General features: G+C 45.1%; 2 protein-coding genes across 6 annotated transcripts in view; one reads left to right on the top strand and one right to left on the bottom strand.

Moving 5' to 3' along the window:
* The window catches only part of LOC131203310 (guanine nucleotide-binding protein subunit beta-5a-like), an 82,419-nt gene that overhangs the window by 16,150 nt on the left and 49,851 nt on the right, over positions 1-16,418 (top strand). The window contains exons 1-6 of one of the 5 annotated variants that reach the window (XM_058193366.1): positions 8,196-9,224; positions 9,297-9,477; positions 9,575-9,681; positions 9,768-9,914; positions 10,010-10,090; positions 10,574-10,786. In XM_058193366.1, the coding sequence (XP_058049349.1) occupies positions 9,108-9,224; positions 9,297-9,477; positions 9,575-9,681; positions 9,768-9,914; positions 10,010-10,090; positions 10,574-10,786 (846 nt within the window). In that variant the 5' untranslated portion in view covers positions 8,196-9,107. Of the gene's footprint in view, positions 1-4,190; positions 9,478-9,574; positions 9,682-9,767; positions 9,915-10,009; positions 10,091-10,573; positions 10,787-10,903; positions 13,054-16,418 lie in introns of those variants that run through there. The other 4 variants (XM_058193365.1, XM_058193364.1, XM_058193368.1 and 1 more) reach the window with 4 other exon arrangements.
* Positions 13,267-16,418, bottom strand: part of LOC131203304 (maestro heat-like repeat family member 5) — a 53,160-nt gene continuing 50,008 nt past the window's right edge. The window contains exons 29-32 of the mRNA XM_058193354.1: positions 15,950-16,043; positions 15,628-15,680; positions 13,683-13,829; positions 13,267-13,533 (exon numbers count right to left, since the gene is read on the bottom strand). Of these exons, the coding sequence (XP_058049337.1) occupies positions 13,418-13,533; positions 13,683-13,829; positions 15,628-15,680; positions 15,950-16,043 (410 nt within the window). The 3' untranslated portion in view covers positions 13,267-13,417. The remainder of the gene's footprint in view (positions 13,534-13,682; positions 13,830-15,627; positions 15,681-15,949; positions 16,044-16,418) is intronic.

The following is a 16,418-nucleotide window of genomic DNA, read 5'->3' as shown; positions in this document are numbered from 1 at the left end:
TGGGTCCCAAGACCCGTCATTGAGGCCGGCCCTTGGTAGCGAAGCGGGCCATTCCTGCGAGGCGGGGGCACCTCGCAGGCGCAAGAGTTCGTGTACAGTGTAGCGCATAGAAAAGTGCGAATCGGCGAAGGATGCTAAGATGGTAAAGTCCCAGATGGTAAAAACGGTGGATCTTCCGACGGATGTCCAGTTGACAAGGAGGACAGATGGAGCTGGAACCAGATAAAGGTGATAAAGCAGGAACAGACAGGCCGGCAGTCTCCATGGTAAACCTATGGAAAACGTTTCTACAACCAGCTCTTAATAAAGTAGAAATGACTATCGGTCTTCTCATAGTTCCCATCACCAATCTCTTTCCATTTATGACTGTATGGCTATAACTTGTTGCTGGCAATCCTTATGATTTATATTGATATATTGACCATCAATTGTGTTGTAAATGTTGTACCTTGATGAACGTATCTTTTTTTTTTATGTACACTGAGAGCATATGCACCAAGACAAATTCCTTGTGTGTCCAATCACACTTGGCCAATAAAAATTCAATTCTATTCTATTCTATTCTATTCTATTCTATTCTATTCTATTCTATTCTAACTCACTCTATAGTGGTTCAAAAAGTCAGTACTCTGCAGAGCCTAACATGCATGCTTACTTGTTATTTCCAAACCTGTCTCACCTAAACCAATCAAAGCACATTAGAGATACATGATTTTCTTTGCAAGCCATCAATTATCTACTACCACAGCAAAGCTTTCATGGCCACGAGCAACAGCAGAACACGGTTTGTGTGCTTTCAGCTCCCCCTACATCAAGGAAAGGAAAGGCAATGGCAAGCCAAAGGAAAAAGCAGACACTGTGGAAAGTACAGCTTGACATCAGAATAGTTTGGATGGAGCCATCTGTGGGACATTATTTATCTCTTACTAGGTCAGCATGCCAGCCCTACTCTTTCTGAGATATGGTCAGTGAATAAAAACAAGTTGATTTACTGGGCCAGAAATCCCTGACTGAATTTTCTCCAATGCCACCAGGATGACTTCAGCTTGCTGTGAATATTTTCTTAGACTTTTGAGTAGTTCACCATCCACCCCACAGATACCAAATGCAGCTTACATGTATATTGGGGAGCGGGGGGGGCACCTTTATCTACCACAATAGGCCCTGGAGTTATTGTACTGCTTTGCATGCCACAGATTTTGGCATTAAACTCAATTCTATTTGGAAAAGTTGTGCAAAGATGGATGGTCACCGAAGTTATTGGCTCTGCTTTTGAGTCCATCATGGTTTCCCAAAATCCTGCTGTTTTCAACATGTTGAAGGACTCAGTGAAGCTGTGGTCAGCTGCCAGGATGCCAATCTCATCTATGGAATCTCTGGGACTGAGGCATAAGGAAGACTCCTTGGAAGATTGGATGGATCCACCCTTGGGAGGGGCTGTCAGCTTCCTTGGCTAGCTCAGGTTGGATGTGGGGATTCCAAGCAGACTCAGAAAAATACAGAAATGAGGGAAGCAGAAAAAAAAAGACAAGTCTTGCCACCAGATCACCCTGAGGAAGAGGCTGGGTTGCATGAGGGTAGCCTCTGGTGTAGCCCGTTGCTAGCCAGGTGTACTCTTGGCCTTGTTCCCCCTACCAGTCCTCCCTCTCTCTCATCTGCCTCCATGGGGCTCATGGCCCAACCATGTGGGGAATAAAGAAAGTGTCTGGTGTTTCTACTTGTCTCCAGAGTTCTTGTCCAGTCAGTCCCGCCCTCCCTGTAACTTATCTCAAAGGTGCTTTTTTTTTCTTCAAGAGGCAACTGGACTTTCTGGTTTTTCTTTGACGACATTTTGCTTCTCATCCAAGAAGCTTCTTCAACTCTGACTGGATGGTGGGAATGGAAGGACAGCTGGTCATTTGCATTCTTTTAGAGAGTTGTTGAGGCCATTTGGAGCTTTATCTGTGCCCTCAGGTTGTCTGTATCCACCATCCAGTCAGAACTGAAGCAGCTTGAGAACCGGAAGCGTTGCGGTAAGACTGGCTGGAAAATAGCAGGCTCCAATGAGCCTTGCAAAAATCCAGCCAGACAAACTGCTGTCGGGGTGTGTGTGTGTCTTTGGACTGGATCCGTCTTGTAGGGATGGGGAAGGAGGAGAGGCACCTCGGACGACCAAGAGGAACAGGGAATTCCTTGGAGGTCAGAGGAAACTCTTCAAACTGGCGGCGAGGTGGGGGGGGCATTATGACCGTCATGAAGCTGGGGCAACCGGAACAAGATTTGTGCAGGTGCAGAGTATTGGTTCTGGGTGAGTGATTGGCCAACTCACAGGTAAAAAAGAAGTATTGTAAAAAAATTTTTAAAGAAGTCCTGGTGAGAAAATAGCAGCTAATTGGCATTGGAGAATGTTAATGAAGGGAGAAGAACAAAACGGAAGTTAAAGCACTAAAGCCCAGAATGGAGTGTGATATTTGGATTGGAAATTGGGTTTGGAGATATTAAAATTATTATAAAAAAAAGAAACCTGAAAGAAAATAGTTTCTGAACAAGATTGGACATAATTTTAAAAGTTTTAAACTTTGAAGGAAGAACAAAGAAAACTTTAAAATAGAAAAGCCTTGTAAAGGAAATTTTTAAATGGATTTGAAATTAGATTTTAAACTGGAATTTGGGATATATAAAATTAAGAGAAAGAAGAAACTTGGAAAACATTTGATAAGCGGAGTTAATACACAAATTGGATATTTTGTGACTTTGTTGATTTCAAACTTGTGGATTGGAGAGAGACATCTGCTGGTGGAAAAAAAGCACAACCAACAATTTGAAATCTGAAAAAAATTACAGTGACTTTGAGCTACAAGAGCCGTGAGAAGTTTGAAGGAGGATTTGTTTTCTTTTAAGCTGTTTGATCTCGACAACCAAAGGAAGTGGAAAACAATAAAACTGTAAATTGGAGTTAAAAACAAACCAGAACGTCAAAATGTCGCAGGAACTAATTGAGATGGTTAAAGTGATGCGTGTTTCATTTAATCTTGACAGAAAACAAGAAATTGTGTCAGACATACTGAAGATAAAGACATTGATGATGAAAAATTAAATGATTACATTGGGAGTAATAAGATTAAGATTGGAGGTTAGGGGGCATGGTAATAATGATTATAAATTAAATATTAAATAGAGGTGGAAAAATAAAAAAGTGAATAATATGGCAGAAATCGGCTTAATACAATTTGGAAAGCAAGAGACTTTTATGTTAATGTATTGAAAGCTGGAAGCCCATTGTCACCAGAATCTAGAAGAAGAAAAAGGGAAGCAATGAAGCATGCGCAAGACCAAGCTGCAGTTATAGTTATGGAGGAAGATTCTTTACAAGTGTTGGATATATCTAAAGGAGGAGAAGTACCCAAAGGAGGAGTAAAAGAACAAAGGATGACAAGAGCAGCTACTAAACGTAAGGAACAGGAAGTTAAGCTCCAACAAATTCAAGTGGTAGAGGCTACTAAAACAGAAGCTGTGGGAGGAGCAAGACCCAAAGAAAAAGCAGAGCTACATTGGGTGTTCCAGCTTCCGACTGCCAAAAATGGCAACTAGTTTTTTATCCTGGAATGTTAATGTTTTAAATTCACCACAGAAAAGAAGAAAGATATTTCATTATTTGAAACAATTTAAAAATGATATAGTTGGTTTACAAGAAACACATATTAGATCTTTGGACCAAAAATATTTGATTAACTCAAGTTTGGGTACACATTTCTTTACTTCGGCTTCAGAGAAAAAGAATGGCATTGTTGTTTATCTAAAGAAGGACTTAATAGCGAAGTTAATTGAGACAGATAAACAAGGAAGATATATTGCAATTGAACTGTTATTGGAAGGGAAAAAGACACTTTTAGTTGGAGTATATGCTCCTAATCAATATTTTTTTAAAAAAATTTACATAATAAAACAATACAATGGGATTATAAATCATATATATTAATGGGTGATTGGAATGGAGTGTTGGATACCCAGAAAGATAAAAAAGGTTTACAGAATATTCCAAATCGTGCAAAATTGCCAAAGGCTTTTTTTGATATGATGGAAGACCTGGAATTAAGAAATGTTTGGCGTGAACGTAATATGGAAGAGAAGGATTTTACTTTTTTCTCTGATAGACATCAATCTTTTTCTAGGATTGACTTTATACTAATTACCAATGATTTGTTCTCTAGGGTGAAGAGAACCAAGATATGTGCAAGAATTTTGTCTGATCACAGTCCGGTTTGGATTGAATTTGAATGGGGAAAGGGAAGAAAATCGTGGAGATTGAATGAAAATTTGTTTAAATATGAACAAAATGTAGAAGAGTGTAAAAAACAAATGAATGAATTTTTTATTATGAACATGCAAAAAGGCACATCTATTGAGAAGTTTGGGACGCGAGCAAGACTTTTATGAGAGGTGTATTATACAAATGAATAATAAATACAGAAATAGGTTGCAAAAAAAAAAGATTGGAGTTAGAGGAGGAAATTAGAAAGAAGGAAGAGTTACTTATAAAGAATCCAGAAGACAAGAAAACAAAAGAATTAATAAATATCTTAAAAGGACAGTTTAATATGATGATGGCAGATCAAGTGGCAACTAATTTACAATATGTCAAGCATAATACGTTTAATAATGCTAATAAGCCTGGAAGGTGGTTAGCTTATTTAATAAGAAATTTAATAAGAAGCAGAAATCACATATGATTGGTAAGATAGAATATAGAGATAAAGAAGTATTTCAACAAAATTTGATTAAAAAAGCCTTTTTAGAATTTTATACAAAATTATATGCTGGAGATTTGATTAAAGATATAAATATAGAAAGATACAAGAACAAGGTGAGTAAGAGTAAGCTCTATTGTGAGCTTACAATAGAGCAAAGGGAAGAATTGAATCAACTTATCACCTCAGAGGAAATAATTTTAGCAATTAGACAGCTCAAAAATGGGAAAGCGCCCGGAACAGATGGTCTAACGGCCATTTACTATAAGAATTTGCAAAATGAAATGGTAGAACCGTTGAAGGAATTACTTAATAGAATACAATTTGGAGAGGAGGTGCCTCCCTCATGGAGGATGGCTTTTATTTCATTAATACCAAAGGAGGCGCAAGATTGTAATAAACCAGAAAATTATAGGCCAATATCATTATTGAATACGGATTATAAGATTTTTGCTAAAATATTAGCAAATAGATTGATGCCAATTTTGTGTCAAATAATTCATACTGATCAATCAGGATTTATTATGGGTAGACAAATGAGATATAATATGAGATACATTGTAAATCTATTGGAATATTTGGAAAGGAACAGCCAAGTCTCTGCAGCGCTCTTCTTTTTGGATGCCAAGAAGGCTTTTGATAGATTGCACTGGCAGTTTTTATTTAAATTAATAGAAAAAATGCAATTTGGAGACTATTTTATACAAGCAATTAAAGCAATATACCAGAAGCAGACAGCACAAATAATAATTAATAATAGTTATTAAATTATTATTAAACAGAGTCTTTTAGAATTGAGAAAGGGACAAGACAGAGATGTCCTTTGTCTCCATTATTGTTTATTTTAACTTTAGAAATTTTATTGAATAGATTACGTGATGCAAGCCAAATAAAGGGAATAAAAATTAAACATCAAGACTATCGATTAAGAGCGTTTACAGACGATTTGGTTGTTACTCTATCTCAACCTATTAATTCTGGTATATATTTGAAAGACATAATTGATCAATATGGTAAGGTATCTGGATTTAAAGTGAATTTTTTTTAATTTTTATTTATTTATTACATTTTTATACCGCCCTTCTCCCGAAGGACTCAGGGCGGTGTACAGCCAGAAATAAAATACAAAATATGTACAGTTAAAAACAAATTAAAACATAGCAAAATTACGAAATCGGCTGATAATTAAAATTAAATTTAAAATATTTAAAATATTAATAAAACCCTAATTTAAAATCAAACTATTATGCCAGAATGAACAGAAGACTAAGATAATAACTAAAAATATGAATATTAAACAAAAGGATGAATTGGAAAGAGTAACTGGATATGAAATAGTTAACAAGGTTAATTACTTAGGAGTATATATCACAGCATCAAATGTGAAATTATATAAAAATAATTATGAAGTATTGTGGCAGAAAGTACAGAGGGAGATGGAACATTGGAAGAACTTACAATTATCCTTACTGTGAAGTATAGCAGTAATAAAAATGAACATTCTGCCTAGGTTTTTATTTTTGTTTCAAATGATACCAGTACTTAAAAAGGGTGCAAATTTGCAGGAATGGCAAAAAGGGATTAGTAATTTTATCTGGATGGGTAAAAAACCGAGAATAAAATTAAAGATAATGTAAGATATACGTGAAAGAGGGGATCTAAAAATGCCGAATTTGAAATTGTATTATGACGCAGTTGTTCTTTCATTGAATAGTGACTGGTTTAATTCAACAGAGGAAAGAACTTTGAATATAGAAGGTTATGATTTGTTGTATGGATGGCATGCCTATTTATTCTATGACAAGAAAGTGGATAAGATTTTTAAAAGTCATATTCTTAGAAATGCTTTGTTAAGGGTGTGGAAGAAATATCAAAACAAGCTAGATTATAAGATACCAATATGGGTAATTAACATATTCCTAGACATACGATAGAGAACATAAATATAGAACAAAAACAAGAGGTAGTTACTTATAAAGAACTACTTTTTGTAGAAAAGGATAAGTTACAACTAAAATCTTTCAACAAACTGAGATGAAGGCATGAATTATACTTGGTTTCAGTATGAACAGTTACAAGCTAGATGGAGATTAGATGAGAAAATTGGTATTATGCAAAATGAGGAAAATTTGGTAAAACAAATTAGAGATCAAGGTCAAATGCATATTAAGAGGTTGTACAATGTATTGATAGAAATAGACTCAGAAACAGAATTAGTTAAGGATTGTATGATAAAATGGGCACAAAATATTCAACAACCTATAATGATGGAAACATGGGAAAAAATATGGGTTAGAAATGTCAAATTTACACAAGCACAAAGTTTAAGAGAGAATTTTTATAAAATGTTTTATAGATGGCATCTTGTTGTTGTTAGTTGCGAAGTCGTGTCCAACCCATCGCAACCCCATGGACAACATTCCTCCAGGCCTTCCTGTCCTCTACCATCCTCTGGAGTCCATTTAAATTCATACCTACTGCTTCAGTGACTCCATCCAGCCACCTCGTTCTCTGTTGTCCCTTCCTTCTTTTGCCCTCAATCTTTCCCAGCATTAGGCTCTTCTCCAGTGAGTCCTTCTTTCTCATTAGGTGGCCAAAGTATTTCAGTTTCATCTTCAGGATCTGGCCTTTTAAAGAGCAGTCAGGGTTGATCTCTAGGACTAACTTGTTTGTTCGCCTTGCAGTCCAAGGGACTCGCAGGAGTCTTCTCCAGCACCAGAGTTCAAAGGCCTCAATTCTTTGGCGCTCAGCCTTTCTTATGGTCCAACCTTCACAGCCATACATTGCAACTGGGAAAACCATAGATGGCATCTAGACCCTAAAAAATTGGCATGTATGTATCCGAATATGCAAGCCAAATGTTGGCAATGTGAATGTGAGGATGCTACTTATTTTCATGTATGGTGGACTTGTAAAAAAATCAAAGCATTTTGGATTAAAATATGATGGATTATGCAGAATATTTTGAAAAAGAAGATAAAATTTACTCCACAGTTGTTTTATTGGGTATAATTACAGATTGTACAGTTATAGAGACTAAGTTGATTCTAAATTTAATAACAGCACCAAGACTTTTGGTTGCACAATACTGGAAGAGAGATGATTTACCTATGATTGAAGAATGGACACTTAAAGTATCAAACTTAGCAGAAATGGCAAAAATCTCTGCGTATTTGAAAGAACATTCACAAGAAAAATATGTATTGGAATGGAGAAGGTGGATTGATTATGTTCAAAACAAGTATCGGACTAAAAAGTACCAAATAGTTGTATGAATAATGTTACGAATGGTATATATTAATGTATATGTTTAAATGGGAAAGGGGAGTTAAGGGGGTGTTGGGAGAGCGTGTATATGAGTTAGATTTTTGTGTTATTTTAGCTTGATTGATAAATGTTATACCCTGCATTTTGTTCTGGGAAGTCTGGGGAGGGGGGGTTGGGGGGGAGGAGGAGGGAGTGGGAGGGGGGAAGTGGGGGGGGACGATGGTTTAAAAATTTGTTCTTTGTAAAACCTTTTCAATAAAAAAAAAATACATAAATTATATTTGGGAAGTACTTATGTTATAAGCTGTAAATTTTGACTCGGTTAATACTCTATTCAGAAAAAAGTGTACTGTTTATGTTTAAAAAAATACAAAAATACAAAAAAAAAAGAACTGGAGTAGCTTCTTCGATGAGAAGCAAAATGTCTTCAAAGAAAAACCAGAAAGTCCAGTTGCCTCCTGAAAAAGCACCTTTGGGACAGCCATGACCTGGATAACAGAATCTCCATAGATTCCTATCACTTAGGGAAGGCTGCTGCCTTCACGCTCCACCTTGTTTCTCCTGGCCTCGATTATTTTGGACCCTGGCCGGCAAGGCTCCTGCTCTGCTTTGGGCAGCCGCTGCAAATAAACGGCTGCCTCCTGCACAAGAGGAGGCGGTGAGAAGTCTTTGATGGGAATGGAGATCTCTCTCTCTCACACACACACACACACGTATTTCCTTACTGCCTCGTCCTGAAATTTATGGGATTTACTATAAAAGCCTAGTTAAACTGCGCTTACAACTTCCCATCTCCTAACCAGCAAGACTCCGAAGGGATCGCAAAAACCAGGCAGCCGGACGCTCCGCGCGCACCAAGCGGTCTCTGTTGGGCGACCCGCCTCCCACCCTGCACCTTCGGCCTTCTCCCAGCAGGTCTCGTACGGTCGAGGCCCCCGGAGCATGCCGGCCGAGGTGGCAGCCGGAACGCTCCGAGGGCCGCCGCGAAGAAAGCCGGAGCTCTGTGGGCTGCAGGAGGAGCGTCCCGGCAGGCAGCGATCCGCGTGAGGCTGCTCCCGCGGGGCCAACGGAGCGGCCGTTGCCGGGGCGACCGCTGGACGCCCGGCCGGGAGCATGGCGGCGGAGGCGCGCAAAGTGCCGCTGGGCAGGGAGGCACACGGCGTCTATAGCCTCTGCTTCGGCGCGAGCGACGCGCAGCTGGCCGCCGGCTTTGGCGACGGGGCCGTGCAGGTAGCGGGGCCGGGCGGCGGCCGCCCTGAGCGAGGGCCGCCGCCGCCCGAGCTCACGCAGCTCTCCCCGCAGCTTGTGGACGCCGAGACGGGCGCGCCAGGACCCTGCCTGCGGCCGGGCCGGCGTCCGCGGCAGGCTGTCACCGCGCTCGGGTTCCACCGCGCCAAGCCCGGGCTGCTGCTGGCCGCCGGAGCCGACGGGGTTGTAGTCTTCTACGACCTGCGCGCGGGGAGCGCCTCGGCCTCTCTGACCGGTAGGCCCGCGGCGGGTGGGCGGGCGGGTGGGCGGACTGGATGGCCTGGCGGGCCCTTCCGCCGGGGCTGCTGACCCCCTCCCTCCCGGCCTCGCAGAGGAGGAGAACGAAATCCATGCGCTGGACTTCTGCCGCGACGGCAGCGCCTTCGCTACGGCCGGCAAGGACCGGCACATCCGCCTCTACGACAGCCACACCCACCAGGTGAGCCACGCCCCTCCACGCCCCTCCACGTCCCCGCGCGCGCGTGACCTCCCCTCCCGCGCTCTTCCTCCGCTTCTCCTTTTCAGCTCGTCCACGTAGTGCGCGCCCCCGACTTCATGGCCGGGGATGAATTTACGCCCTTCAGCGGCCACTCCCGGCGAATCTTCGCGCTGCGCTTCCATCCCAGCGAGTTGCACCTTTTCCTGACCGGCGGCTGGGACAACTCCGTCAAGGCAAGTGCTGCCCTCGCAAGGGCGGCTGCCCCCCCACCCCGCGCCCCTCCCCACGGCGCCTGTGTCAGCGATTGGCTGCCTGTCCTCTCTGCTAGGTTTGGGACAAGCGCGTGCCCAAAGGGGCGCAGAGCGTTATCAACGGGCCCCACATCTGCGGTCCTGGGATCGATATTAAGGTGAGTCCCGTCCGAGGCGGCGGGATTTCCATTTTCACTACAGAAAAGGATGCGGTTACTGCCGGCAAAATGGAGTGGGTGGGAGCCTTCTCGGGTAGGCTTTCCCAAGGCCTGGCCTGGCCGCTGAGCTGGAGTCTCTGAACCCAGATTCCCTGGGCTGAGCAGATGGCAAGGTGGAGCCTTGGATCGGGCAGAGACCGGGCGTCCTCGGTGCTGACAGAAGCATCCTCTGAGCTTCCCAAAGGGAGACACGGCACCAAGTGTCAACTGATGGAGGGACCCAATAGGGTAGCAGATGAGAAGGGCCCCCTTTCTGTTTCTTGGGCTTCCAGGTGAAGCATCAGGTGCAAGTGACTTCAACTGTAGGTTACATGTCTTTGGGTTTAACCCTCCAGCAATTACTTGGGAACTCCAAGCGGAAGAAAACCTTGTGCCAAAGAGAGAGGACAGTGAAGTCACCCATCTGCCTCCCCCCACAAATAGGGAGAACATATCCTGACTGCCTCCTGGGTGCCTCACAATGCTCTGCAACTTTGGGACCTGCGGATGTCCCGGCTGTGGCAAAACGTGCCCTTTCCTGGCAACCCCACCCAGGGAGAATTCCTCTACTCGGCCCAGTTCTGCACTGAGGACGTGGTGGTGGCCGGGGGCAGCGGTACCAGTGGGGCTGGGATTATCCACACTGGAACAGGCCAGGTAAGGGCTGTGGGGTGGGGGAGGTAGAGTCTCGGGAGCAGCTGGTGCAGTGTGGCTGCCAATTGCAGCCAGGATCTCCTGCCGCAGCCCTTCTTGGTTTTCCCTTGCTGCTCACAGGTGATCAGGGAGGTCCTGCTGTCCAACAAGCCAGTGCATGCTGTGGCTTCAGCTTCCAAAGGGCAGCCCGTGGCCGTCGCTGGTGCAGGGGGAAACCTCTATCTTGCAGAGCTGCACTGAGGCACTCTGGCTGGGAGCCAGGCCAGCAGGAGACAGTCCTTTATAGCGGGGGCATCAGTTGCACAACTGGCAGCTTCACAGATATTCTCACCCTGCCCCCACCTTATGCCCATTTGGCAACCCCTTCTCCCCACCCCCTGCATATTGTTCTGACCTGCCCTTTGCAGTGTCAGGGGTGCTCCTGTATCTTCCCCAGGGATGGGACTCCATTTGGGCCTGAGACATGTGGCGCATGGGGATACCACCTGTCAAGGATGTGTGCAATAAAACTTCCTAATGGCCGCCAGGACCTGTGTCTGAGAAACAGGTGCTGTGTTGCCCACGACTGGGATGCCTGTAGGAAATGGCAAGGAGACAGAGGTGGGCTGGGTGCTTCAGCTCTGCTGTTGTGTGAAGGTCCTATCCAGCCGTGCACAGCTAGAGAGCCTCAGCGGGATCTGGACAAGGGAGATGAACAAGTATCGGTGCAGCCTGGAATATCAAGTGGAGAAGTGGCTTCACAGCAGGAACAAGATTGTTTGAGCTGATGGAGGTGAATAAGAACGCCTGGCTCTCTTCAGGTTCTGAGTGCAGATGCTGCTCTGCACTCATTGAATAGCACGCGTTTCCTACCAGATATCAGGTATTTTCTAGAACCGAATGACCTACCTGACACCAGGGCTTTCCCTGCCTTTTTGGTCTGTTCAGGGTTGGAAGGAGAAAGGCTCCCTCTTTAGATGAGCCCTCAAAGGGCCCCCTGCCCAGTGTGGAAATCCATGTGGATGCATCCAGACAGGCCAAAATCCTGACCTTGATCTATGACAATTTGCCATGGCCAATTTGCTCTGGCCAACTCACCATAGCCAACTTGCCGCAGGACAACTCGCTGCAGGACAAGAGTTACACTAATATCAAAGAACTAGTGGAATAGAATCATTGGAGAAAGGTTGCAGAAGGAGGGACAGAATGAAATATGAATGGCAAAAATTAATTTTTTTAGAAATTTATTTTAAATAATTAAATAGAATTGTTAAATTGTCCCGCAGTGTGTTGTCCCATGGTGAGTTGGCCATGATAAGTTATCCCATTCCGTTTCGAGATGGGGGACAATTAACCCCTGAGAACACCAGCCCCACCCCGTTCGTGTTGGAGGCACTGTTTAAGACGCTTCTGGGTTGAAAGGATTAGCCAATGACATCACCGCTGCCGAGGAGATGCCCGTAGGGTCTCCCTTTCATGTCTCTGTCAAGGAGCTGGAGCCAATGAGAACACTAGTGTCAACCCAGGAGTGGGTCTGGCTGGGGCATGGTGACTCTGGTGGGATATCACCCACTTGCGTTCCTCTGAATCCACGGGAAGGATCTTGAGTCCAGCCATCTAGCTCAGATTCCCAAATGCAGTTGAAAAACAGGGCAGTTCCTTAGTGGCAATGACCTAATTTTAGAGGAAACTTGGAAAAGAGGTTTTAGAACATTTGCTTCTACCCCCAGTTTATGTAAACAGTGTACAAAGCACTCCCCTCACCCTGGCCCCCAATTCTGTTGCTTCCTGACGTGGTTGAAGTGAGCCCATTGCTTCTCGCTGCTGCTGCAGCTGGGCTGCTGCCCAAGTACAGGCGTCCCTCTCTTAAGAACTTTGATAACAACCCACTGCAGGGAGAGTCTTGAGAGAGATTTATTTTAGACCAGGAACACTTTGATTTCAAATGTCTTCAGCAGCCTCACTGACTTGGAAACTGTTCCAGAAAAGAATTGAGCAGCCCTGTTGCTTCTAGCAGGGTCTTCTCTTGAAGGGAGGTCTTCAGAAAAGAGAGGCTTCCCACCCCATGGCCAGAATGCATTGGAGGGTTCACTTGGGGAGGATCGGCAACAGACTCCTTCAAGCACCAGGCCAGCAATGTCCTTGGAAGGCAGCCTCCGCCTTCTCGGCCACCCGCAGGGCCAGTGCTAGGGCCGGTGCTTTAGCCGTTTGCTGAGATCAGTCACCAATGGTGGAGCGCGGAGGCAGGCGGAGGCTTCTCAAGGCACCGCTCTTTGGCCAGCCCCCACCCCCCCCTTTGGATCCTATGGCCTCACCTGTCAGCTGAACACAAGGAAGGGAATTTCAGAATATTATTACTACTGCAATCCTGAGTCCAACCCCCTTACCTCCTCCTCCTGCCCTCCCTCAGTCAGGTCTAGCATCTTCAGACCTTCACATGGATAACAATAATGCTTGTGATGAGCAGGCCCGTTTTAGGCCTTGGTTTCCAGGCTTGCCTCAGAAGCTTAGAAAAATGGGTTTGGCTCGGGTGGGGGGTGGGCGAAGGGTTGTGGCTGCCCCGGGAGACTCTGTCTGTAAGCCCTGTCTGCCTTGTGTGAAGGCCTGCAGCGCTCTTCTGGCAACTACCTTTATGGATGCTCGGAGAGAGACACCTCAATGCCGCGGGCTCTGCTTCCCACCAGTACTGGCAGACGTAGAAGCGAAGACCCCAGGGGGGGCCTCAATCGAGCGTGTCCTCTCTTTCTCGCTGGCATCGCTGTGCTGCTTTCCTGCGGTGGGTCAAAGGGTACAGAGACGTTTGCCTTAGCAATGGGCCTTTTGAGCACCTGCCCAGGTATCAAATGCGAGCAGAACAGGATGACCGTGAGTGCCCAGTGCCTGGGTTCGAGGGAGCTGGGCTGGGAATTTGTAGACTGACCTCGCTGGGCAAGTGTCCTTCTGGCTTGCTTGGGAGTAGACAGGCTCAGAATGCCCCTCTCCAATGTGGATCGTCCTGGGTGTGGGGAGTCGGGGGGCAGCAGCAGTGGGCTGGCAGCTCTGCTGTCGCACTCCAGGAGTGATTTCTCTGTGATGGGAGGGGAAGACAGGCAGGATTAGCTTTGTGCCCCCCCTCCTGATGGGGGGCATTTGCTGCTTTTATGCAGGAATCAAGCACCGCCCTTCAGCCAAATTTTGCAATGCGCTTGTCTTTGGAAAACAGCTGGAGAGAACGAAACCAGCCCCGTCCCTGTTTTTGTGCAGACTGGGAATGTGAGGTCCAGCCAGGGTGGCGCTCTCTCCTTTGTGCCCCTATTAAACTACGGCTGCCCATTTTGGGGAACAAATGATTTTTGCTTGGCATAGCCATCCATGTGTTTTCCTTCTTGCAATTATTCTGATGTTTCGCTCTCGTTTCTGTGTCATCATTTTTTTTTCTTTTTCAGCATTGTTTACCCCTTGTGATGATGTGTGCATCTCAGAGAGATTATTCACATCTTCCACTCAGCCATTCCTTCTACGGGCCTGTGGGGGATACAGTGGGCAGCTCCAGTTCTGCCCCCACCAAGCTGCTTGCCTGAGTCAAGTGGAGGTGGGGCAGAGGCAGGCTGGGGCCTCTCCTGCTTCTCGGAGGGTGGGGAGGACATTGTGCAGCCATGAGAGGGACTCCTCAGCAGTCCTAATGGCTTTGCCGGTGTGTGTGGGTGGGGAGATATGACTGTGAGATGCTGCAACTGGTCATAAGGAGGCAAGCTTCTGGCCACCTGGTTATAACCAAGCAGGCGAGCTCCCCCACCCTTTATCCCCTTTTGTTAAATCTTTAAAATTACAAAATAAGTTTAAGCTTTCAAATGAGAATCCCGAGGCTGATCTAAGAGCTGGACGGGAGCTGTTGCCTTTGGGTCTGGCCTTCTATGCTTTTTCCAAATGGGGTTCTATTTTGGTGCCCAGGAATTGCCAATGTAGAAAAGTTTCTGCCTTGGTTGGTACCTCTCCCTATTTCTGTGGTCCTAGCAAAGGGATCCTCCATCGTAAGGAAGACAAAGGCAGAATGAAACGGGGAGGGAGGCTTGGAGGAATAAATAAACAAAAAAGCAATCAGTCTGGTGCAGTCTGGATGCCCAGGTAGCCCACTTGTCAACCACCATTAGGAGTGACAACTTCCATCACTTAGGGGCACGATGGTAAAGTGACATGTTGTTACTGTGCCCAACTTATGTCAGTTTGTCAATACTGGCTGCAATTTTTTTAAATACTTGTTCAATTTCTATAGCTGCCCATTTCACCCAACTTGTTAAGCGAACATCCACAGTCATTAAGCAGGTCACTCAACTGCGACTGTTGAGTTCCTGCTGGCTTCCCCATTGACTGTGCTTGTTGGAAGCTGCCCGTTAAGGTCACAAATGGTGATCGAGTTATTGTGGGATGCTGCAACCATTGTAAATGCTTGCCAATTTCCAAGTGCCTGAATTGCAATCACCTGACTGCAAGGAGGCTGCAGTAGCCAGCCGCATCTTTGATGCACGTCTCCTTTTGAGCGCTGTCATAACTTCTAACAGTCACTAAATAAAGAGTAAGTAAGGCCCATAACGGGTCCACTGGCAGCCCATAATAAACTCTGGTCTTACGGACTTCAGTGGATTTTACTGCCATAATAAACTCTGGTCTTAAGGACTTCAATGGATTTTCACTTGCCCCAAACACCATTTTATCAGTCAGTCTGTTTTTAATGGGGACTAGTTAAACAAACTCTTTCAAGGACTAGCCAGAGTGCCACTTCCTGGAAAAGTAGTCTGTGTATGTGTGTGCGTGTATGTGGGTGTTGTGTGAACATGCTAGTGATCATCCAAGGAAGGAACCCGTACCTTGACCCACCCGTGCCTCACCTGGAGCGTTGCTGTCACTTGTGTGTGGGTCCTTCTCTCCAGCTCCGGCCAGCCTGTCGGGATAGAAGGTTCTTAATTCCCTCTGGTTTCTGTTCAGGGCTGCCATCCTCTCCCCATAGCTGGCTCCTACTCTTTCTGGTCCACTGGAGCTGACATTTGTTAGGGGCCTCCAGAAAGCTGCAGCCCCCCCATCCACTGTGGTCCTCTGTGCAAAAAGAGATCCTCCCCCATCCTAGTTTTGAGACCAGGTTTCCCAGGAGAATATGGCTTGTGTTTCCTTGCTTTTACTAAGATTTGAAGTTGATGCCTTCTCGTTCCTCACCTCCTTTTCACCGACAATTTCTGTAAAACTACCCTGTAGTTTTTTGCAAAATGGACCATGCTGGTATCTGAACTTGATTCCATCTTCTGAAAAACTAGAACAAAGTGAGTGTACAGATTATAAAGAGGGGTTTCCGTGAACCCAGAAGCTTACAGTGAACCTCAGTTCTGCTTTTTTTTTTTAAAAAAATTACATTTATATCCCGCCCTTCTCCGAAGACTCAGGGCGGCTTACAGTGTATAAGGCAATAGTCTCATTCTATTTGTATATTTTTACAAAGTCAACTTATAAAGGATGGAAAGCTGAGTCAACCTTGGGCCGGGCTTGAACCTGCAGTAATTGCAGGCTGCTGTGTTTTAATAACAGGCTTCTACAGCCTGAGCTACCACGGCCCTGCTGAGGTTGTCGGGCATTTTTGAAATCACACCACCAAGTATTTTCTACCGCTCGCCTAACCTCACAAGAACCG

Source organism: Ahaetulla prasina, chromosome 8 (assembly GCF_028640845.1).
Source record: "Ahaetulla prasina isolate Xishuangbanna chromosome 8, ASM2864084v1, whole genome shotgun sequence".
Lineage (NCBI taxonomy): Eukaryota > Metazoa > Chordata > Lepidosauria > Squamata > Colubridae > Ahaetulla > Ahaetulla prasina.
Note: the sequence above shows the minus strand (reverse complement) of the source record. Positions and strands in the feature narration are given on the sequence as shown.